Source organism: Strix aluco, chromosome 5 (assembly GCF_031877795.1).
Source record: "Strix aluco isolate bStrAlu1 chromosome 5, bStrAlu1.hap1, whole genome shotgun sequence".
Lineage (NCBI taxonomy): Eukaryota > Metazoa > Chordata > Aves > Strigiformes > Strigidae > Strix > Strix aluco.
Genome location: NC_133935.1, coordinates 71406301 through 71429702, shown reverse-complemented (window position 1 = coordinate 71429702; position 23402 = coordinate 71406301). Strand labels below are relative to the sequence as shown.

The 23402-nt window shown below is 38.9% G+C and overlaps 1 protein-coding gene across 4 annotated transcripts in view; it reads left to right on the top strand.

Moving 5' to 3' along the window:
• Positions 1–23402, top strand: part of TBC1D22A (TBC1 domain family member 22A) — a 200003-nt gene that overhangs the window by 102112 nt on the left and 74489 nt on the right. For 3 of the 4 annotated variants that reach the window (XM_074827720.1, XM_074827719.1, XM_074827722.1), the window contains exon 11: positions 9681–9808. In XM_074827720.1, coding sequence (XP_074683821.1) covers positions 9681–9808 — 128 coding nt within the window. Of the gene's footprint in view, positions 1–9680; positions 9809–11196; positions 11694–23402 lie in introns of those variants that run through there. The other variant, XM_074827721.1, reaches the window with a different exon arrangement.

The following is a 23402-nucleotide window of genomic DNA, read 5'->3' as shown; positions in this document are numbered from 1 at the left end:
CACACACGAACTGGTGGTGGATATGTTGGTTGTGGCGTCCCTAACTGAATGAATGAAGTTGCATGACCTGCTCCATGTTAATCAACTGTCTGTGAGTCTAGACTGGAGTAAAATGTGCTGCAAAATGATGGAAGATGAGCGTGGATGGCCATATCCATATGGGGGCTGATACAATCAAAGGGATTCTTGTTCCCTAAGGACATCTGGAAGCTTTCATGCAGTACTTGTGAAAACCAGTTTTACCAAATGTTTGTGGTAACTTGGAGGAGAATCTTAAGCAGTCACTGCTTTTTAGAAGGTTCTGGTCTTACGAGTGCACGCTTGCAGGGATAACCCTTGTGGGTAACACCGTTTCTAGTATGCAGTCTTCCTCTAGATTATGTAGTTTATTCGTGTTACAACGCTGTCTTTTTTAATAGCTAGCCACAGTTTTAGAAAGTTCAGCTAAGTAGAAACAAATGCCTACTATAATACTGCATTAACTAGAGTAAAATCTAGCTGGTTGGTTGCTTTGCACAGTTAAACACTACTGAAAAACAAGTACAGAAAACAAATTTTATAGATGGGAAATAGTACTGGGAAGCTGTCAAGTCAAGTATTAAGTCACAGCATTATGAAGAAACTGGAAAAGAAATATTACTTTACCCTGCTTATAATGGGCTGGGCCATGAAAACTTTTTTGTAGTCTAGAAATGTCAATGTTGCACAGGGAGTGAAACATCATTGTTGCCTACTCAATATCACACAAATTGTGGCAGTGCAGTTCACTGGTTTTAATCTAATGGTCAGACAGATTCCAGGCTTGCAAACACATCCCTTGTGAATGAATTTGAGATTAAACCATGTGATTTTCTTTTTTAAAATTCATCCTTTCAATAGTCAATGGCAAAATTTAACTGATAATCTGATATGACTAGTAAAAGGTAAATATTTGCACAGTAGGAGTATGGGAGAAATCTGATCAACCATGAGGTAATGAAATGCCAGACATTGTAATATTTTGACTGTCACAGGAAATGTTAAAAATTTAAATATGGATCTGCTATAACCTAAGTTATGAAGCTTCATTGTCACCATTAACTGTCAAATTGAGTGAGTTATAGTAAGAAATTATTATTTATGGCTTATTTGACCTAACATGGGATCAAAGGTGTCTGGATTTTAAATTTAGCTGATTACGTTTTTCATAACTTTTCCTAAGGAAAAGAACAAATTCTGTCAAATTTCTATCAGATTCTGCAGCTGAAAACTTGCTGGATTTTTGTCTTTCTTACCAATGGAGTGAAGCAAGGAGGAGAAATTTGTATCACACTGGTCTATTAATCATTTTTTTAAAAGGTGTCTGGGAAGATGTTGTTGTATTTAATAGCAAGAGTTAATTGAGGAAAAAAAATAATAAAATAGTGACTGAAGACCTTCAGTATCTCTGAAGGAATTCTTAGTTCTGCATAGTAGTTCAGTCTTTGCTAAGTTCCTCCATAAGTTTATTACCCACCAAAGAAATTTTTTGTTTGTTTTAAAAGACTTCTTGTCATTGTTAGATACATGTTTTCGTACAGGGAACCTTCCAAAAGAGTTATTTGAGAATTGAAAGAAAGACAGGCTCCTATGTTAATTCTACAAGAATCTTTATGTATTTCAAAATGAAAGGGTTTTAAGTTTCCAGACAATGGTTCTTCTGGATGTCATGCTTTCTTAGTAGGTGCCTGTGTTATTATCTTTAAGTTTATAGAAGATTATTTTTATTTATTTATTTGCAATGTCAGTCATTTTTAAAAATAGCAACGTGACTAACTAAAAAAATGTAGAGAATTTGACAGTGAAGATTCTCATCTGTAGTAGATGTGGAAATGTTTTCTGTAACGTGTCAGTGCCTCATGCTGTTTGCTTTCTTTGGCTTGTCTTCCATTATGTTAATCTCTGAATGATTAGTCTATAACATTTGCCTTTATTGACATGGTCTGGAAAGAAGAAAATCCTAGAGTGCTGCTGGAATGTTCTCTACCTAGACTTTAGTAAAGCCTTTGACATAATTTCCCACAGCATTCTCCTGGAGAAACAGGCTGCTCATGGCTTGGATGAGCATACCCTTTGCTGGGTAAAAAAACTGGCTGGATGGCTGGGCCCAAAGAGTTGTGGTGAATGGAGTTAAATACAGTTGACGGCCGGTCACAAGTGGTGTTCCCCAGGGCTCAGTACTGGGGCCAGTTCTGTTTAATATCTTTATCAACGATCTGGACGAGGGGATCAAGTGCACCCTCAGTAAATCTGAAGACGACACCAAGTTGGGCAGGAGTGTTGATCTGGTCAAGGGTAGAAAGGATCTACAGAGGGATCTAGACAGGCTGGGTCGATGGGCCGAGGTCAATTGTATGAGGGTCAGCAAGGGTAAGTGCCAGGTCCTGCACATGGGTCACAACAACCCCGTGCAACACTACAGGCTTGGGGAGGAGTGGCTGGAAAGCTGCCTGGTGGAAAAGGACCTGGGGGTGTTGGTCGACAGCTGCCTGAATATGAGCCAGCAGTGTGCCCAGGTGGCCAAGAAGGCCAATAGCATCCTGGCTTGTATCAGAAATAGTGTAGCCAGCAGGACTAGGGAAATGATTGACCTCCTGTACTCGGCACTGGTGAGGCCACACCTTGAATACTGTGTTCAGTTTTGGGCCCTTCACTACAAGAAAGACATGGAGGTGCTGGAGGGTGTCCAAAGAAGAGCGATGAAGCTGGTGAAGGGTCTAGAGCACAAGTCTTATGAGGAGCAGCTGAGGGAACTGGACTCGTTTAGCTGGAGAAAGGAGGTTAAGGAGAGACCTTATCGCTCTCTACAACTACCTGAAAGAAGGTTGCAGCGAGCTGGGTATCAGTCTTTTCTCCCAGGTAATAAGCGATAGGACAAGAGGAAATGGCCTGAAGTTGCATCAAGGGAGGCTTAGATTGGATATTAGGAAAAATTTCTCACCGAAAGGGTTATCAAGCCTTGGAACAGGCTGCCCAGGGAAGTGGCTGAGTCACCATCCCTGGAGGTATTTGCAAGATGTGTAGGCGTGGTGCTTAGGGACATGGTTTAGTGGTGGACTTGGCAGTGTTAGGTTTAAAGTCGGACTCAATGATCTTAAAGGTCTTTTCCAACTGAAGTGAATCTGTGGTTCCATGGAGAATAGGAGTGCTAGCATATTTCTGGAGTGCTAGCGTATTTCTTCAGCATATTTTCATACATTGAGGACCAATTCACCAACTTTACTCTGTGTTTAAATGGCAGTGCCAATAAGCATCTGTGGCAAAAGTAAATTCATTATTTTAGTGTTCATTTTGGATTGGTACCAGAGGAGTTACTGTTGTAGCTAGTGTACGCTTTTCAAGAATTGTGTGGATCTTCATGAGAAATACATACTTTTCTTCCTTTTGTTGAACTAAAAGACCTGTTTATCAAAGATTCTTCGCTTAACTGCATTTCAGATAATTTTTAACAGTTAGTGGTTTTTATATTTACAATGGAATATGTATAATGTATTGGTAACATGAAGTTGAAAATAAAGTTCCCAGGGTATGAAATATGAGTAAAAAATGAACTTTAAATAATTTTAGAAGTGTCAAAACTAGCTCTAAAGTAAAACATCAGAAAAGATTGCAAGAGTTGATAGAAGTCTTTAAGTAAAGGTCAACACCAAAAGGCTAATATTCTGAAGCAATTAATTATACAGATGGATGTGGTGACACCATACTGTGCCACTGTAATTTGTCAATTCACACATAATTTTACTATTATTTTGTGGTTCCTCTTTGCTTATATGTAAACTTGGCTAGGCACTCAGTATCCCCCAGTCAGGACAGTAGTTAAGTCATGCTTTAGTACAGGTTATTTCTGTCCTTATCTGTAGCTTTAGTTTGTTATTCTGTAGTCACATCCAACATTAATTTTGAAATCTGTAAAACAGCATGAGAAGCTGACATTAAGCATTAATGGTAAATATTTTATGTGTGTAGGTTCTTCTGCCATGAGAAGCATCTGTTTAAGGTGGCTAAATGTGATCATTCAAACTATTATATCCAATAAGTGTATTAAAATTATAAATAGTTATAAATGTGTGAAGTACATATTTTTGACGGGATGCTACTTTGGAATGCATCTATATAATGTATTTTATTCTTTAATCAGAAGATGTGCTTCACCAAAACTTTTATATATAGATTTATTGAAAGTATTGGGAAACTTAGTAAATGTCATTATTCTTTCTTTTGAATTTTGATAAATGAACTATCTTTTTTTTAAACTGTAAAATAATTTTACTATCAGAAACTGCAGTAGCAGTATTTTTTATAAAATAGTTGAAGTCTGAGAGCTGACAGTAATTATATATCTTGCTTGTTCATTGCACACACGTACTTATTTTCATTGAAACGGAAAATTTAAATTTAGATTATGACTGTCCAAATTACTTTTATCAGCAAAATAGCCTCTACTCACGATTACTTACAAAGTAGGAAGAATTAGCTTTTTTACTCAAAGCGTCTTCTATTCCAGTCTTGCATCAATTTTATATAATGCACAGAGTTTAGTACTCTATTTTTCAACTTGTTTAGACTAGAAAGCAACTTTGAAGAAATTCATTATGCCTATTAACAACTGTAGTTAAAATATCACAACTGACACAATTTATTGTTCTTTATTACTTACTTTCAATGGCTGCAAGCAACCAAATTCTGTTTCTGCTGTGTGAAGAACAAAAATGTTTACAAGTTAGTAACTTTAGTTAGAAATAAACCTGACTTTTTTGCATCCTGCTTGATGTAGTGGATTATCTGATTATAGTCTGCAATATAGGTATCTAAGTGTGAAATTTAAAATATAAATTTAACATAGGATCTCACTTCAGTGTATTTAACTTGGAGCTAAATTTGCCTAGAGTGAAGGCAGACACACAGTGTTAATTCTGTATTTGTTCTGAATAACTGACCTAATAACAGTGCGTTGGGTGAAGAACTGGCTGAAGGGCAGAGCTCAAAGGGTTGCAGTGAATGGGGCTGGATCTGGCTGGAGACCGGTCACTAACGGTGTCCTTCGAGGTTCAATTCTAGGGCTGGTTCTGTTCAGTATTTTTATTGGTGATCTGGATGCAGGAGTTTAATGCACCATTGGCAAGTTTGCTGATGATAGCAAACTTGGGAGGTGCTGTTGACTGTCTTGAGGGACAAGAGGCCTTGCAGATGGATCTAGATAGATGGGAGCATTGGACAGTCATCAGTGATTTACTTAACAGTTGAAAATTTGACAAGTACAAATGCCAGATTCTGTACCTAGGATGGAGTAATGCTGGGCACAAGTATAGATTTCAAGATGAGTGTCTGGAGAGCAGCCCTGCAGAAAGGGCTCTGGGAGTGCTGGTCAACAGCAGGCTCAACATGAGTCAGCAGTGTGTCCTGGCAGCCAAGAGGGCAAACTGCATCTTGGGGTGCATCAAGCACACCATAACCAGCTGGTCAAAAGAGGTGATTATCCCACTGTATTCAGCATTGGTGTGACTTTACCTGGAGTACTGCTTGCAGTTCTGGGCCCCACAATTTAAAAAGGATGTGAAGGTCCACGAATGCGTCCAGAGGAGGGCAGCAAAGCTGGTGAAAGGGCTGGAAGGAATGTCCTGTGAGGAGTGGCTAAGGACTTTGGGCTTCTCTAGTTTGGAGAAAAGGTGGCTGAGGGGTGACCTTATTGCTTTCTACAGCTTCCTGAACTAGGGAAGAGGAGAGGGAGGTGCTGATCTTTTCTTGCTGGTATCCAGTGAGAGGGCATATGGGAATGGTTCAAAGCTGCACCAGGGGAGGTTTAGACTGGATATTAGGAAGCATGTCTTTATCGAAAGGGTGATCAAACACTGGAACAGGCTTCCTAGAAAGGTGGCTGATGCCTTATGCCTGTCAGTGTTTGAGGCATTTGGACAATGCCTGTAAGAACATGCTTTAACTTTTGGTGAGCCCTGAATTGGTCAGGCAGTTGGACTAGATGATTGTTGTAGGTCCCTTCCAACTCCTATTCTATTCTATTCTATTCTATTCTATTCTATTCTATTCTATTCTATTCTATTCTATTCTATTCTATTCTATTCTATTCTATTCTATGCTATTCTATGCTATTCTATGCTATTCTATGCTATTCTATGCTATGCTATGCTATGCTATGCTATGCTATGCTATGCTATGCTATGCTATGCTATGCTATGCTATGCTATTCTATGCTATGCTATTCTATGCTATGCTATTCTATGCTATGCTATTCTATGCTATGCTATTCTATTCTATGCTATTCTATTCTATGCTATTCTATTCTATGCTATTCTATTCTATGCTATTCTATTCTATGCTATTCTATTCTATGCTATTCTATTCTATGCTATTCTATTCTATGCTATTCTATTCTATGCTATTCTATTCTATGCTATTCTATTCTATGCTATTCTATTCTATGCTATTCTATTCTATGCTATTCTATTCTATGCTATTCTATTCTATGCTATTCTATTCTATGCTATTCTATTCTATGCTATTCTATTCTATGCTATTCTATTCTATGCTATTCTATTCTATGCTATTCTATTCTATGCTATTCTATTCTATGCTATTCTATTCTATGCTATTCTATTCTATGCTATTCTATTCTATGCTATTCTATTCTATGCTATTCTATTCTATGCTATTCTATTCTATGCTATTCTATTCTATGCTATTCTATTCTATTCTAATTCTATTCTATTCTAATTCTATTCTATTCTAATTCTATTCTAATTCTATTCTATTCTAATTCTATTCTATTCTCTGTTTAGAAATTAGAGGCATGCAAGACCTCTGTGTGGAAAGTGAAAATACAGAGGCTTCTGAAGCTTATACCATCTTCAAAATGTGGACTTCTACATATAAACTGCCTTGTTTCATTTTTAAGCCTAGTTCTCTAAGGTTGCAGAACATATATGGTTACCACATCTGTCTTCTCCTTCCAATAACTTTTCAAACTGAGGACTTCCTTCATCAGCATTTTACAGAGGGAGAAAAGTGTCCACTGTGCAGAATTCCACGACTTTTATAAAGCTCATTTGTTGGTTATTTAAAAGTAAATAAATAAAAAAAGTGACCCATATGAGCAGTGCTGCTGAGGAAGGGCTGCAGAGTGAGCCCCACAGTTAGCTGTTGTGTTTGGATTACTGGTTAGATACTCATTGCACTTTGTGATGGTTTAGCCCCTGCCGGGGTCTGAGACCACGCGGCCGCTGCCCCTCCCCCACAAAGGGAGTGAAATACAAAGCCCCGAGACTGAGGTAAGGACAGGTTTAATACAACAGAGCAACAGCAACACAACAAACAATAACAATAACAGTGATAACAATGAACAGAGCAAAGTATATACCGATACAGCAAAGAGAGAACCGGCTGCGCCAACCCACGTGATCACCGATTCTTCCCGTGCTTGCGCCAGGATGTGACGTCAGCATGATATATGAATAACCCAGCTAGAGCTTCCCCCCACTGCTGGGGAAACTTAACCCTATCCTGGCTAAACCAGGACACACTTGCATAGGTTGCTCACTTTATGCAGAGCTCAGAACTAGCCTTGATATTGACTGTTGTCTCCCAGGTGGGGCAGCTGATGAGTTTTGCAGAATGCCTGGGAAAGAAGGGTATGAAGGTGATGGGAAGATATTAGGCTTTTAGAGGAAGGAAGATTAGTCACAGGGTCTTGAGACTGGAAGGCTGATGCTATTTATGGGTAGTGGAAAATCTATCACAAAGTTCTCATGTAATTTTAGAGATATTGACAATACGTAGGCACAATATACAGTGGTAATGCTGTAGTACTTTTCCTGTACACATAGTGACAGAGGAGAGGGATTATTCAGGACTTGATGAGATTGCTTAAAAGAGCACAAGATCGTTACCTCTCCATCCTCATTCTCTACCTTTTCACATCCCATAGTAGCAGTTCAGTCTATTGTATAGCAGAAGTATCTAATTAGGTGGTTAGTGTTACACATAGAAATGAAATGGATCATTTAAAGATTCACACATCTTTATATATAGCTACAACTTAAAAAAGTTTCCAGGAGAGGTAACAGATAGTTTTAAGATGTGCATACAGTTTTATATACTTGCCTGTATTTATATTACAGAAGGATATGACTTTAGGAACATAGATAACAGGTCTGCTGAAGAGTGCTTCAACCACAGATAGATAGAAGCTGAGAACTGCCATGGAGAAATACCAATGTTTTATATATTTCCATGGGTATTTGTATTCAGACGCCACTGGAGACAGGATGTTGTATCTGATAGGTGGACCTGTGGTGTAATGTGTTGTGACTGGGCTTATTTTTAAAAAAGCTCACTGTTGATTGTTTTTAGAATCTAAAAAAAGTTCTACTACTTGCTTCCATATTGAAACAACTGTATCATATTGGCTGACACTTTCATATAGCCAGAAAATACATCTTTAGAAAAAAAGGAATTGAATAACTTTGGTCTATATTATATTGCAGTATAATTTAACTTCTGTTACCTTAATCTTTAGGTAATGTTTCCTGTAACAGAGCTACCATACTCTTGGGATTCTTTTTGTTTGTTTGTTTGTTTAGTATTTTAGTGCCTTTTTAGATCTTTCTGCGAAATGTGAACTTTGTAAGATCAGTATGTACTCATTGTTTTAGCTGATAATACATTTCTGTGAATGTGGATGAAGGAAGATCTGGGTAGCAAAATCTCCCAAGAATGTATTTGTATAAAGAAAGACAGTAGGAATGTCTTATTTAGGCTTTAACAAAGACTTCTTGTCATATGTTTATCCAAAATAAGACATTGGTATTTCTGCAGTATTTGTCATTTATACCATGGCAATGGCATACTTGAGCCTGTTAGCTGAAACCTGTTAACAGAATGTCTGTGATCCTTTTTGGAGGAAATTCTGCTAAATATATAAAAGCCATGTAGCAGATTAGTTCTATTAGCTCTAGCAATAACCTATGCAAGTGATTATCACAGCTTTCAAATAATAAACGTGCTACAGTAAACACAGTGTGTATGAGTATGCTTTAGAAACCATTGATTTGTACTGGTTTTTATTTGTATTTATTTGTTATACTAAAAAATTATTTAAGCTGCAATTTACTTAAATTTGCTAACTGTATTTTCTACACATTTATCTCACTTTGTTTGGCCTCAAGTGAATGCAATCTTTACATGTACTTCCTTATGTTTCTTTGCCTTGTTAATTTAATGTTGTCTTCTTTTTATTATCAACACTTTATTTTTGGAAGCCATTATGTTATTTGTAAACCTTGTTTCTTGCAGTCTTGCCCCAAATAATTTGTAGGCTAAGAAATTAGTGAGGATATATGTATCTAATCATTTCACTTTATAACTTTGTATATTTTTTGTGGCATATTGTAAAGCTCTGACCTTAATCTTTTCTTAATATAGCACAACTGAGAGCAGTTGTTTAAGCTATTTAGAGGCAGAAAAATAAATCCAATGTAATGTTTAACTAGTCATTTCTATTTCAGAGTTTTTCATTCAGTTGTGTTTGTATGCACCACCACATTTTATTTGCTTGCAATCAGAGGAGTATTTTATTTTTTCAGATAGTGCATTTGATACTTAAGAACTTCAGAAAAGTTGCAGTAAAATGTCTTTTATTCTGTTTTCAGAACAAGTTCATAGGCACTTGGATCAGCACGAGGTGAAATACTTGCAATTTGCTTTCCGTTGGATGAATAACTTGCTGATGAGAGAAGTCCCTTTACAGTGTACCATCAGGTTATGGGACACATACCAAGTAAGTACTTTTTTTAAACCTTCATAACTCTGATACTGTGTTTTGGACATGTCAGTATGTTTCTGTGTGTTTTTTCTTGAACCTTTTTTAATGTCATCTGAGAATCATTATGCTAAGAGAAAAAGCCTTCAGTGATCGTGACCACTTAGAAACATTTAATATCTTCGGTCTTCTTGCCCTTCAAAACCAAGCACTTGATGTCATGATAGTTTATAGTACTAAAATGAACACTCACTGAAAGCATGGGTTAATGTCAATATTCCCTTCTGTCTTGTCAGAGAAGCAAAACATTGAATTGTGCTTAATCAATGCCCTCCATTGATTCTGAGCTCCAGGCTTCTTACTGCCTGTCTGCTTCACTATTCAATCCAATACTAGCTTCCAGTCTCCAGTTCTTGGCATTCATCCTTCTGTCATGTCTTCTGTCTTATGGTTTGTCCAGACAAAACTCCTTGTGTTACTGACCTCTAATTGAGGAAATTTTTTTCTTGCCTGACTGTCAAGTGAAGGAATTGATATCAGAACAAAACTGTTCACCCATTCTTAGTTGTGTTATTTAATGTTCCAGTTACTTCTGGTTGCGATTTTTGATTATGTATTTAAACAATATATCCCTATCTACTACCTTCGTGGTTGAAGTTAATTAAAAAAAAGGGAAAAAGTAGAAATATTTTAAATTCCACAAGTATTTGCAGCTGATTTAGTTTAGTAAATATGAAAATAACTCATAATTTGTCTTATAAAGAGATGTAACATCTTTAAATATCAGTGTCTTTACATCTACTCGTTATGTAGTAATATTTAGTTTCATACACTTTAATGTCCACTTAGACCATCTATCCAAACTTCTAATAGAGGGTTAAGAATTGTTTGCTGTTCATTTAATGAGTCCAGAAAGTTGTTTCAGTGAACTGTGTTTTGTAGAATGGTATCCAAATCTGATAAGGAAATGTTAAGAAATGAAGGATCTATTACTTCTACTGTTAATCTGTCCTAAGAAGTGGTATCCTTGCAGGTTTTATTTGATTATTCATCTTCAACAAATTTCTGAATTGAAATTGTCTGTTGCTTCCATCTTGGGGTCCTTTTACCTCCTTTGTCTCACAATAACATTTGTTATTCATTTTAATATCTGTTTTTACCTGTTATTTTTTTCAGTGGAAATTATTTATTCTTTGTAAGATCCTTCTGATAAACTGAAAGACCGAGGTATTGAAATGTTCCGCTGTAGCTTATTTCTCTCATTTTGAATTCTTTTTTCACTAATACTGTATCGTTTCTAATTCCTGAAGCAGTTTTTACCATGCTAACTCTAGCACTGCATTTGGTACTTGATCGTTAGTCTCATCAATGTGCTAAAATCATGTAAACTCTCTTCCTTAATCCAGCCAGCCACCCATATGTGCCCAAGAAATAGCTGTTTTGCCAAAACTTCCCTTTGAGCTCATCTGTGAGATATGATTCTACGATAACGTTGAGAAATTTATTTTGAAGACCAAGCATGTGGTTACTTTCTCAAACTATTGCCATGCTGAAAGGAACCCTTTCTCATTGCTAGTCCATATGCATCTCTCAAGTTACACTTCAACGTAACTCTTTTTTAGCAAATTTTGCTATTTTACGGAAATTCTCTATTGTATTTAAAAAGCTTAATATTTATGTATTTACATGGCATTTTCAAATGTATCTTTTAAATGTTTTTTTAATACATAAATGGGATTCTTATACCTAGAGTGAGATTATTTTTGTATATTAAACATGCTTAAGGAGTAATTCTGTATTTTGACTCAGCAGGTGCAGCAGATCTGTACTGTTTTCTAGGTTTCATTATTTAGCAGACTGTTCTGTATGCATTTCTTGGTGAACAGTGTATTTAAAGCATACCTTAATCTAGACCATCACCTATATTACCAACCCTTTTTCTGAAACAACCTCGATTGATTCCAAAAGTTGCTTATCAGATTTCAGTTGTGCTTATACCAAACTTGTTATCAACCTATAATATAGATCTTACCAGCCTGATAATGTAGATAATAAATGCAGTGAACCTACAAGAGCTGGTAAAGTTTGTGCAAAGTTTTTGCTAAAGTGTTAAGCAATAACATTATAGATTTTTACACAAATAACTTGTCACTAAGTCATTCTGTTGCATATGATTTTTAACTTAATCATTTACAACTATATTAGCAGTGCTGCTTTCGAAATGGAAAACACTTTAGAGGTGGTATTTGTTCAGTTAGTTTTATCTTCTGATTCATATATTTTTAACTGTAAAGCCTGCTATAGGTCAAAATGTCATTTAGAGATACATTGGTAAAGAGGTTTTTCAGAGGTTCTAGCTGTGGATGGACCTGTGATATTGGATCTGAAGGAGATGTAAAATTAGTAAAGGCAGAAATATAATAGGTGATCTTATTTTTGAGAGAAATTTAGCTTCCCAGATACAGATGGAAGGACTAATCCTACTAATGTAAGGCCCTGGATAGATGCTTTTCTCACTGTACTCAAAGGCTGATTATGCTGTTATCAGGCTTGCTTTTGCTACCTCCTGCCTCCTAAAGCAGGAAAATAAGAAAGCATGAGGATTCTACTTAGATTTCCACACCTATGCCTGCTGCTATTTTAGTGGTTACTCAGGATGTACATGTACTGACTCCCCCCCCCCTCCCCCCAATACTTTCAAACTACTGTAAACAGAAATACCTTTAACTGCAGTATAAGTTCAGAGAGGTGAACTAATCATGTTGCAATGTAATATTAGCCACAGGAGGGACTATGGGCATCCCCGCACTGCTGATGTGAGGGCTTTTGCTCAGACTCTTACCTACGTTACAGCTCTTGGGAAGGGACGGGGCATCTTGCAAGGCACTGTTTACAGGCAGCTGTAGTCCCAGTGCGTGGCATGATTCTGGAACAGCAAAGGAGTTGGGCCAGAGAAGAGTCAGGCTAGGTGGGACAGTCAGGTTCCTTCATGTGGAAGGAATGGGAAGACAGGCGGGACAGTAGGATTTCTTCATGTCTGCACCAGGGGTGCGTTCTGGCTCCCATGTTTCCTGCAGAAATCCAGGACGATGGTGGGTGGCTTCCCTCCCCTCCCAAGGATTAGAAAACAGTGACCTCTCTTGAAAGAGAGGATCCTGATGATGATGTTTTCACATAAAAAAGCATTTTATCTCCTTTGTCCTCCTCTCTCCCCATCAAAGCCTTGTCTTGCTGAGCTACATGTTTTCCTCTGTTTGCAGTGGAAAGATAAATATTGTGCTGTCTCCATCTTAAATTCCAGATTGGTCATTCTCAGAGCAGGTCCTATTTTCTCATGAACTGCAGCAGGGGGTTTTCAGAGGAATGACAGCACACTTAAATAGTCTGCTGTTATATATTTCCTAGTGTGATAGATAACTTGTTGTCTGGAGTTGTTAGAACCTCATTCTGTCTCTCAAAATTTGTTGCAGTTCTCCCATTGACTTCGGTGAGAGTAGGATTGGACACTTAAATGATGTCCACCTCTGTTTCAGTATGTACAGTAGCAGAGGTACTCTGGCAGGTGTCATATTTTCTGTCTAGTTCAATTTAGGATTCATCAGTCATTTGTTAGGATCTGTGAAGTAAATCATTGAACATAATCCAAAATACCTGTACTTGAACTAGTTAGAGTCGAGGGGAAGAGAAATTTGGAAAGGTTCCCAAATCCTTCACTTCAGTGAATACTGTGGTATTCTGTAACTGTATCTATTGAAATCCACTAAAATATGTCACTGTCTTCTGGAGCAGAACTTTGTAAAGCAGAAAAATTAAAGACCTTATGCATCTTGCTTACAAAGTATATGTAAGAGAGAGCTTCTTAGCCATAAATACTCAGTTTTGTTTATTCTTTAACCTGAATTGCATTTTAATAAGAGTGAATTATCCCACTTTTTCATTTGATTCGGGCTTTGTTATTGTTGTTGTTTGGTTTTTGTAAAGATAAATGCTGTAAATACCTTGTAAATTCTTTCAAAATAGAAATTGCTTGTTATGTTACGCCCAAGACACTCAAATTTTAAATCTCTAAAACTGATTAATATGAATGTTCAGAGATTTTGTCAGGTGTGAAAGATTCCACAGACCAAAATAGTCTAGCATAAGATCTCAGTTTTTTCTTTCTAATATCTCTTACCTTTTTATCTTACATTTTGTCATCTTTTTTGGCATAAAGGATTGGTAAAATGAGATAGCATGATGGCTGAATTATTCAGGATATATGTGTTTAACATATTTCTGTGGACTTATGAAATGCAAGTCAGTTTTATATTTGTTCCTTGCCAGAGGGGTGTTTTGACACTAATTTGAAGATTGCTTTGTGTATTTGAAACTGACTTCTGTTGGCTTCTAACTCTGACTTAAAAGATTTATTGTATTAAAAACGGTGGGGATGTCTCCATGCTCAGCACCTGTACTGTTCTACTCTAGATAAATATTTTAAATGTTTACCATCAAAACCGCAGAAAGTATCCTTGCTTCAGCTTAAGACATTTTATTGAAGTTTGCATCAAATATTTCTTTTGGTTTATTTTATTTCTTAAAATGTGTGCGGTCGTTGAGACACTTTTAAGATCCACTGTGTTTGTGCAGCTGCGTATATCTCTGTTGTGGGAAAGGAAGCAATGCCATTGCAATGCCATTACAGTGATGGCATCCATTCTAAGTTCTTCATCCTTGACTAGAAATTACAGGTCTTGAACATCAGTGGTTGTATACCAATACTTAAAGCAGAACAGTGTTTATTTTTAACTATCAGTGTTTTTAAACCACACAAATATTGAATTCAAAAGTACATCTGATTTCTGGGCAGTTTGGAGCTGGAAGAAAGTCTTTAAGAATCCCATCAAATCGTCTTGATACAAGATAACATGGTGTTATACTGACTGCTGTTTTAAATAGGATAAGAATTTCCATTGGCATATAAGTACTTAATTTTATTTATTTTTTCATGTAGAATGGAGTGCATGTATTTTTCATTACAGTGTTTTACTTATGATCTGATGTTCTTACATAAATTACCTTTTTGTGCTGTCTTTTGTGCAGTGATTTCTCTGTGTAAGTATCTCTGTAGTAGTACATAATTTGTAGAAGAGACACTTGACACAAGTTCCATAGCTAAAAACTTGTTCAGAAAACAAAAAAAAAAAAAAAAAAAGAAAATGAAAAAAATTGTAGCAGCTATGTATATTAGTTTTCAGTTTTAAATACATGGTGGCAAGTGCCGTGTGAATGTTTAGAGTTCAGGTGTACAGCTTAATATTTTCTCCTGCCAGGAAGCCTTTTTGTTTAGTACCTCTTAGCTGACTGCTGTATTGCCAGCTCACCAGTAGGCTGATGTAGTTAAAATGAGTCACACACTCAGACTTTGGATACACCACAAAGAGGCAGGTGAGATGGGTATGGTTTACAGTGCCATGGTGTCCTACTTTACAGCTTGACCCTATTCTTGTGTGAGGAAACCTTTAGTGTTACCAAGGTATCTTAAGGCTTACCATGGAAAATAAATGCAAATTAAAGCATATAATCTACCATGTAGAATGCAAAACAGTTACAAAGATTTACAAAATGTATAGGAAAAATCAAATAACAAAACTGACATAATTTGACAATACTGGTGAGTTGATTTCCTGTCTCACTGCTGAATATAGTTCTTTTTCCTAGTTCCTGTTACCCCCTGCTTCTTGGCAGTATCTGTTAGTTTTCTGCAGATAAACCCAGTGAGGGGGCTGATGAGTACCACAGCCAGTGCAAGGGAGAGAGGATGAGAGAGTAGAGCTGTGATTTGAACTCTGGTGTTAAATCAGAGTGATTGCTTGTCCTTTTCCAGCTTATTTGCCTTCTTTTTCTAAGAAGATTTTCTTTCTTGGTAGATAGCACATTTCTCAGGTTGCATCCGTTAGACAAACTTCAATAGAGAGCACCCATTGCTGGTGGAACCTACTGGCTTATGTCTCTCTTACTGAAGCCCTGCAGGTGGGTCCAGAAAAATGTATTTCTTCCTCCTTGAATTTTAATCTTTCTTCTTAATCCCAGAGACTTCCTTTTCTCCAAATAAACATTTTTTCATTTTTCTGGAAAATGTAAATGTGTCTTCACATGTACTTGACCAGTGATTTATATCCTTTCCTTCAAGGAGGGTTGAAGTTTTTTTCCCTCTTTTTGACTTAGTGTTAATTTTTATTGACATGTATATCATGTTGGACCTCATATACACTATTGACCGATATGGTAACAGACATCTTTGTTTTCCATTTATTTGTTGGTATCATTTATGTAGCTCATTATTAGCTTTTGATCAAGAAGATTTTGTTTGAAAGAAGACATCTAATGTTATATTTTAATAAGAAAAATGTCATTTTCCAGAAGTGCTGAGGACTCAAGAATCTTACTGAAGTTCATGAAGAACTGCAGAAGCACAGGTTTTGTCTTTATCCAAATGGAAAAGTAGAGGCCCAACTATAGGGACATATTATGATAAAAGTTTGATTACGGAAATTGTAACATCATCACCTCCCACCAAAAAAAAAATAAGAGAGAGAGAAAAGAGGAGGAAAATGGGTTACATGTAATAATGTTATTTGTCTGGCCATCAGTGATTGAAATTTAAGAAATGTTCAAAAACACAGCTGTAGTTTTTTCCTGTGTTTCCATTTTTTACATAGACTCAATCAGAGATTTTGATTCCCTGAATATGAGAATGATTTAAATCTGTTTTTCAGTAGAGTTGTCTTGTGATTTGTATTTATTAAAAAAAAAAAAAATCAATTAAAGTTGAAACAGGAGTGCATTTCTCAACAGACACCGGAAAATCTATACAAGAAAGATATTATTACTACTCCGGTCTCAGTCAAAGCCTTAAGCCACCTGAGGCAAAAGACTCAAAATACATCTACTGAAAGTAGATTTAATTTTTCATGGCCAGGAATATTTTTCTTTTTATGGCAATTCTAACAGCTGTTTTCCATATTGAGTCCATGATATTAAGTAGACAATTGTTCTCATTCTTTTCTTCAGCATAAGCATAAGACCTCTCACTGTCCCAATGGTCTGGTCTTTTTTTATACGAAGCATGGTTTGGGCTATAAATATCCTTGAACCAGATTAGGTTAAGTGGACAACAACAAACATTTAGAGTGAGAGCGAAAGAGTGGGGAAGGTATATACCCTCCCATCTTCTGCTACTCAGAAGCTTTATTATATCTCTATCTGTTATAAATGTTTTTTAAATGCCCATTGAGTATTATTAGGTATGTATCTAATTGTTTTAAAATATAATGTTTAAAACATCCCATGACAGTGATTTTTTGCAATTTCTTTATGCAGTGTGAAAAAAAAATTATCCTCCTTTGATTTAACAAAAGATTTTTTTTGAATTCACTTCCACTTATTTCTTTGATTATGAGAAATGGTGTCAAATCATTCTTTATTCACTTTTTCCCCATCACCTGTTTCAAAACTGTTTTCTGTCTCTGTATGCAATCACTCCTTTTCCAAGCAGAAAATATCGGTACTTACAGAAGCCATTTCATCCACTTTTTGTGCTTCTCTTTCTTCTCTGTGGTCTTTATAGTTTTACTATAAATTTTATTTCTGTCATATACTAAATGAAAACTTCAGGAGATGAGCACACCATAGATTCATAGAGAAGGTTAAGTTGTTTTCTATTTCTTTCTTTATTTCTGTATTTATAGTCTCTCATGCCTTTTCTCCTGTTGAATATGAGTGCTTTCAGGTTCATAGTTAGTCCAGCTTCTCTGTCTTAGTGGTTAATGTCAAGGACAACATCAGGTGTGTGTATTCTTTGCCGTGTTTTTCCCTCTGTGCATGTATGCAGACTGAATTTCATTTGCCATTTTATTATTCAGTGACACGACAGCTTTCTGCAATTTTATGCAGACAGCTTTATTTTTTACCAGTAAAAGCTATCCTGAAAAATTTTACATCTCTAGCAAACTATTATTTTTCAAGACCGCTTAGTAATTTAGTGAGCAACACAGATACTATTCTATTATTTTTGTCCTTTTAATTCATGAACACTTTCTTTCTTGTTTGACAACAACTTAATTTTACAGTCTTGCTTAGTGACCTTGTTAAAAGTGTGTGGACATCTGAATATTTAATATCCAATTACTAACATGTGGGTAGGATCATGTCTTCAAGATTTCTAGGCATTTGTCAATTTGATTGAAACTGGCCAGCGGGTCAAATGTTTCTGAAGTAGGGGAGACAAACGTAGTGGGATATAACCTTTCCTGTCCACACATAAAATGCAAATGTGAAAGTTCATTTTTCTTAGGAAAGGTAAAAATGCTGTGTGACTTGATAGTGATTCTTCTTCTTGTCCACTTGCCATATACCATCAGAGAAACCAGCTCCTGGATTAAAAAGCATCAGCAGCCTCTGGAGCCTGTACTCAGGTCATGCCTCTCCTTTGATTCTTCCAGCTCTTGTTTTTTCTTGGGGATTTTTTTTTTTTAGCTTCCTACCTGAAAGCTGGAATTCACTGTCCTGCTGTCTACTGAACTCAGCCTTGATCTCACCCACTTGCACTACAATTCAAGAACACCTTTAGGCATTGTTTTCTTTAAAAGTATGATTTAAATCAAATATAGTTCTTGGGCACCATAGGAAAATGGGAACACATGAGACAAGGACTTTTGCTTGCAAGACTGGCAATGTAAACGTGTTCTTGTTTAAACAAAACGTCCTTATTCTGTCTCTGCATTTCTTTGGAAGTTTCCAGATCCTTTCATGTTCAGCACGTCAGTATTTTCCCTTATGTCAGTAGACTCCTGATATAGAAAGCTTCTCTTCAACTTGAGCAATTGAAAAGTTTTTATACTTTTCGAACCTTTGTCAGGCAACTGACTGTGTCACCTTCCACCACTTGGATAATTATCTTCTGGTATAACTTTGTTGCCAAGGCAACCTCCCATTGACAATAGTTGTGCTCATTAGGACTTTATTGTGGCAGGCAATTACATTTCAGTGGTATAGCACTGAAGTCAGTGACCTCTTATTGTTTATCTTGTACTAACTGCAATCTGAAATAACATAAAACTCAAAGAAGAGAAGGTAAGAATGTTAGTCAAAAAAAGAACCAGACTGCTTTATCTTGAACTGTATATGTAACTTTATGTACGGTCTTTAATGTGCGTAAGGATTATGTGCACAATGGAGAAGAACCAAGTTTCTTAAACAATAATTCAGCATTTCAATGTGACCTTAAAATACACTCATTCACATTTATATAAGCTCTCAGGCTTTCTCCTAGAAAAGAAGAAACGCAAATGCTTTTTCTAGAATTATAATGATGTGTATATATGTTTGGTACTCTTTCGTTGTACAGCCAGGTCTAGTTTGTTAGTTTGCAGTTTCTTACTGAGAGACAGGGTTCCACAATTCCCAGTGAAAGCAGACTAAGCAGGTGCTGATTTTGAGCAAGCATGCACAAACGGATCCAAAACTGTGATCTGCAGTTATATATCCTCACCTTCCCCCATCCTGTCATGTATGTTTTCCCTCGACAAGGATTTTAAAAAAAGTTAACTTTTTTCCTCCATCAAATAAAATCAGCTTTATATCTGTGCCAGCTCTTCTCATAATTAGGATTTTAGTCATATCACTTAATACATCTAATCTGCTTAGCCCTGTCTTTATTTTCACATTCTGGCCTGGCCTTGCAGGAAGAATCAATCTTGGCACTTTCTGTATCTCTGCTCAAATTCTGTGGTACAGCAGAGCAGGCTGCGGATCATGAGAGATGCGTATCGACCCAGACAGAGCTGCCATGTAAACATGCAGCAGTCCAGGTCCGAGGCTGCAAGGAGTGCCTGAGCGTGTCAGTCATGCCAGAGGGCAGCAGTGACAACACCTGTGTGCGCTGTGATCAGCTGGATGACCTGCTCAGCCTGGTGGCTGAGCTCAAAGGAGAGGTTGAAAGATTAAGAAGCATTAGGGAGTGTGAAAGGGAAATTGATTGGTGGAGTAACACCCTAGTACCCCTAAAGCAACAGGAGCAAATGGAGGCTCCAAAAGAGGCAGGTGATCCCTCACCCTCTTGCTACCAGGCAGAAGGAGGGGACCTAAGAGATGAGGGAGACTGGAAAGAGGTCCCTGCTCAGGGAGGCAGGAAAATCCCCTCCTGACCTCCCTCACCTTCCATGGTGTCCCTTTACAATAGATTTGGGGCCCTGGAACTTCTGAATGAAGCAGAGAAGGATGAAGAAAATGAGACAAACAAGGAGGAAGACCAAGGTCCACCAAGGCTGGGTCGTCCTAGACCATGTATTAAAACAATTCTAAGAAGAATCCCAGAAGAGTCATTGTAGTGGGTGACTCCATTCTGAGGGGTGTCCAAGGCCCAATATGCAGACAGGACCCACTTCATAGGGAAGTCTGCTGCCTCCCTGGGGCCCGGGTGAAGGACCTCATGGTAAAACTCCCCGCTCTAGTGAGACCCAAGGACTGCTACCCTCTCTTGGTTTTTCAGGTGGGTAGCGATGACATTACCAGGAGAAGTCCTAAAGCAATGAAGAAAGATTTCAGGTCCTTAGGGAAACTGGTTAAGAGGTCGGGGGCACAAACAGTGTTCTCCTCCATCCCTTCAGTTGCAGGGATGGATGAGGAAGATTACAGGAGAACTCAACAGATGAACTTGTGGCTCCAAGACTGGTGTTACCCTCAGGGCTTTGGATTTTTCAATCACGGATTAGTATACAGGACGCCAGACCTTATGGTATCAGATGAGATGCACCTGTCCCAGAGGGGGAAGAGGATCTTGGGGCAGGAGTTAGCTGGGCTCATTGAGAGAGCTTTAAACTAGATTTGAAGGGGGAAGGGGACAAAACTGGAACTCCCAGGCATAAGCCCCAGGGAAGATTACCACAGTTTGTGAGATGGTGTACCAGCAACGACCCTCACCCTGCCATCTTGGTGGAGGCAAGGGATAGAGACATGCAGCACAACAAAGATGCAAAGGATATTGATGGATCAGTAACCATGGTAACACCTGTGAAAGGTCAGGCTGGAATTAGGATCTCTAAATGCGAAAGGGTTCTGGGGACATCAGCCCATCTGAAGTGCAGCTATACCGATGCACACAGCATGGGTAACAAACAGGAGGAGCTTGAAGCCATGATGCAACAGGAAAATTATGATGTGGTGGCTCTCACAGAAACATGGTGGGATGTCTCCCATGACTGGAGTGCGCCAATTGATGGCTACAAGCTCTTTAGAAGGGATAGACAAGGAAGGAGAGGCGGTGCGGTGGCGCTGTATGTTAGGGACTGTTATGATTGCTTCCAGCACAAGTATAGTGAAGACAGGGTGGACTGTCTTTGCGTTAGAATCAGGGGAAAGGCCAACAGGGCAGATGTCATAGTGGGAGTCTACTATAGGCCACCTAACCAGAACAGAGAGGGGGATGAAATATTCTATAGGCACTTAGGAGAAATCTCACAATCACTTGCCCTTATTCTTGTGGGAGACTTTAACTTCCCAGACATCTGCTGGAAATACAACGTAGCAGAGTGGGATCAGTCCCAGAGATTCCTGGAATGTGTGGCAGATAACTTCCTGACACAGCTGGTGAGTGAACCGACCAGAGAAGGTGCCCTGCTGGACCTCCTCTTTGTGAACAGAGAAGGACTGCTGGATGATGTGGCAGTTAGAGGCCAACTAGGGCACAGCAATCACGAAGTAATAGAGTTCTCTATTCTGAGAAAGGCCGGGAGAGGGGGCAGCAGAACTGCCATCCTGGACTTCCAAAGGGCTGACTTTGTCTTGTTTAGGCACCTGCTTGACAGGATCCCTTGGGAGACGGTCCTGAAGGGTATAGGGGTCCAGGAAGGCTGGACACTCTTTAAGAAGGAAGTGTTAATGGCTCAGGAGCAGGCAGTCTCAAGGTGCTGTAAGAGAAGCTGGTGACAGAGAAGACCACCCTGGCTGAACAGGGAGCTTTGGCTGCAACTCAGGGAGAAAAGGAGAGTTAACGGCCTTTGGAAGAAGGGGCTAGCCACTCACAATGACTACAAAGATGCTGTGAGGCTATGCAGAGTGGAAATCAGGAGATCTAAAGCCCAGATGGAAATTAATCTGGTTTCAGCAATCAAGGACAACAAGAAATGTTTCTGTAAGTACTTCAGCAGCAAAAGACAGACGAGGGAGAGCCTCCATCCCCTGCTAGACACAGGAGGAAACATGGCAACGAGTGATGAGGAAAAGGCTGAGGTGCTTAATGCCTTCTTTGCCTCAGTCTTTAATAACAAAACTAGTTGTACTGAGGGAATCCAGCCTCCTCAGCCAGAAGAGAGAGACTGGGAGAACGTTCTCCCCACAATCCAGGAGGAGATAGTCAGTGACCTACTGCATCATACACAAGTCTATGGGACCAGACGGGATACCCCCAAGGGTGCTGAAGGAGCTGGCTGGGGTGCCCGCCAAGCCACTTTCCATCATTTACCAGCAGTCCTGGCTGACCAGGGAGGTCCCGACAGATTGGAAATTAACCCATGTGGTGCCCATATGTAAGAAAGTTTGGAAGGATCATCCGGGAAATTACAGGCCTGTCAGCTTGACTTCGGTGCCCGGGAAGCTGATGGAGCAGCTCATCCTGAGTACCATCACACAACACATGCGGGACAACCACATGATCACGCCCAGTCAGCATGGGTTTATGAAAGGCAGGTCCTGCTTGACAAACCTGATCTCCTTCTACAGCAGGGCGATCTGCTTATTGGATGAGGGAAAGGCTGTGGATGTTGTTTACCTTGACTTCAGTAAGGCCTTTGACACCGTTTCCCACAGCATTCTCCTGGCAAAACTGGCTGCTCGTGTCTTGGATGGGCACACGCTTCGCTGGGTAAAAAACTGTCTGGATGGCCGGGCCCAAAGAGTTGTGGTGAATGGAGTTAAATCCAGTTGGCGGCCGGTCACAAGCGGTGTCCCCCAGGGCTCGGTTTTGGGGCCACTCCTGTTTAATATCTTTATTGATGATCTAGATGAGGGGATCGAGTGCACCCTCAGTAAGTTTGCAGACGACACCAAGTTGTTTGGGAGTGTTGATCCGCTTGAGGGTAGGGAGGCTCTGCAGAGAGATCTGGACAGGCTGGAGTGATGGGTTAAGGCCAACTGTCAGAGTTTCAGTAAGGCCAAATGCTGGGTGCTGCACTTGGGTCACAATAGCCCCCAGCAGCGCTACGGGCTTGGGGAGGAGTGGCTGGAGAGCTGCCAGTCAGAGAGGAACATGGGGGTGTTGATTGACAGCCAGCTGAGCATGAGCCAGCAGTGTGCCCAGGTGGCCAAGAAGGCCAATGGTATCCTGGCTTGTATCAGAAATAGCGTGGCCAGCAGGGACAGGGAAGGGATCTTACCCCCGTACTCGGCACTGGTGAGGCCGCACCTCGATTACTGTGTTCAGTTTTGGGCCCCTCACTACAAAAAGGACATTGAATTACTCGAGCGTGTCCAGAGAAGGTCAACGAAGGTGGTGAAAGGTCTGGAGCACATGTTGTACGAGGAGCAGCTGAGGGAACTGGGGTTGTTTAGTCTGGAGAAGAGGAGGCTGAGGGGA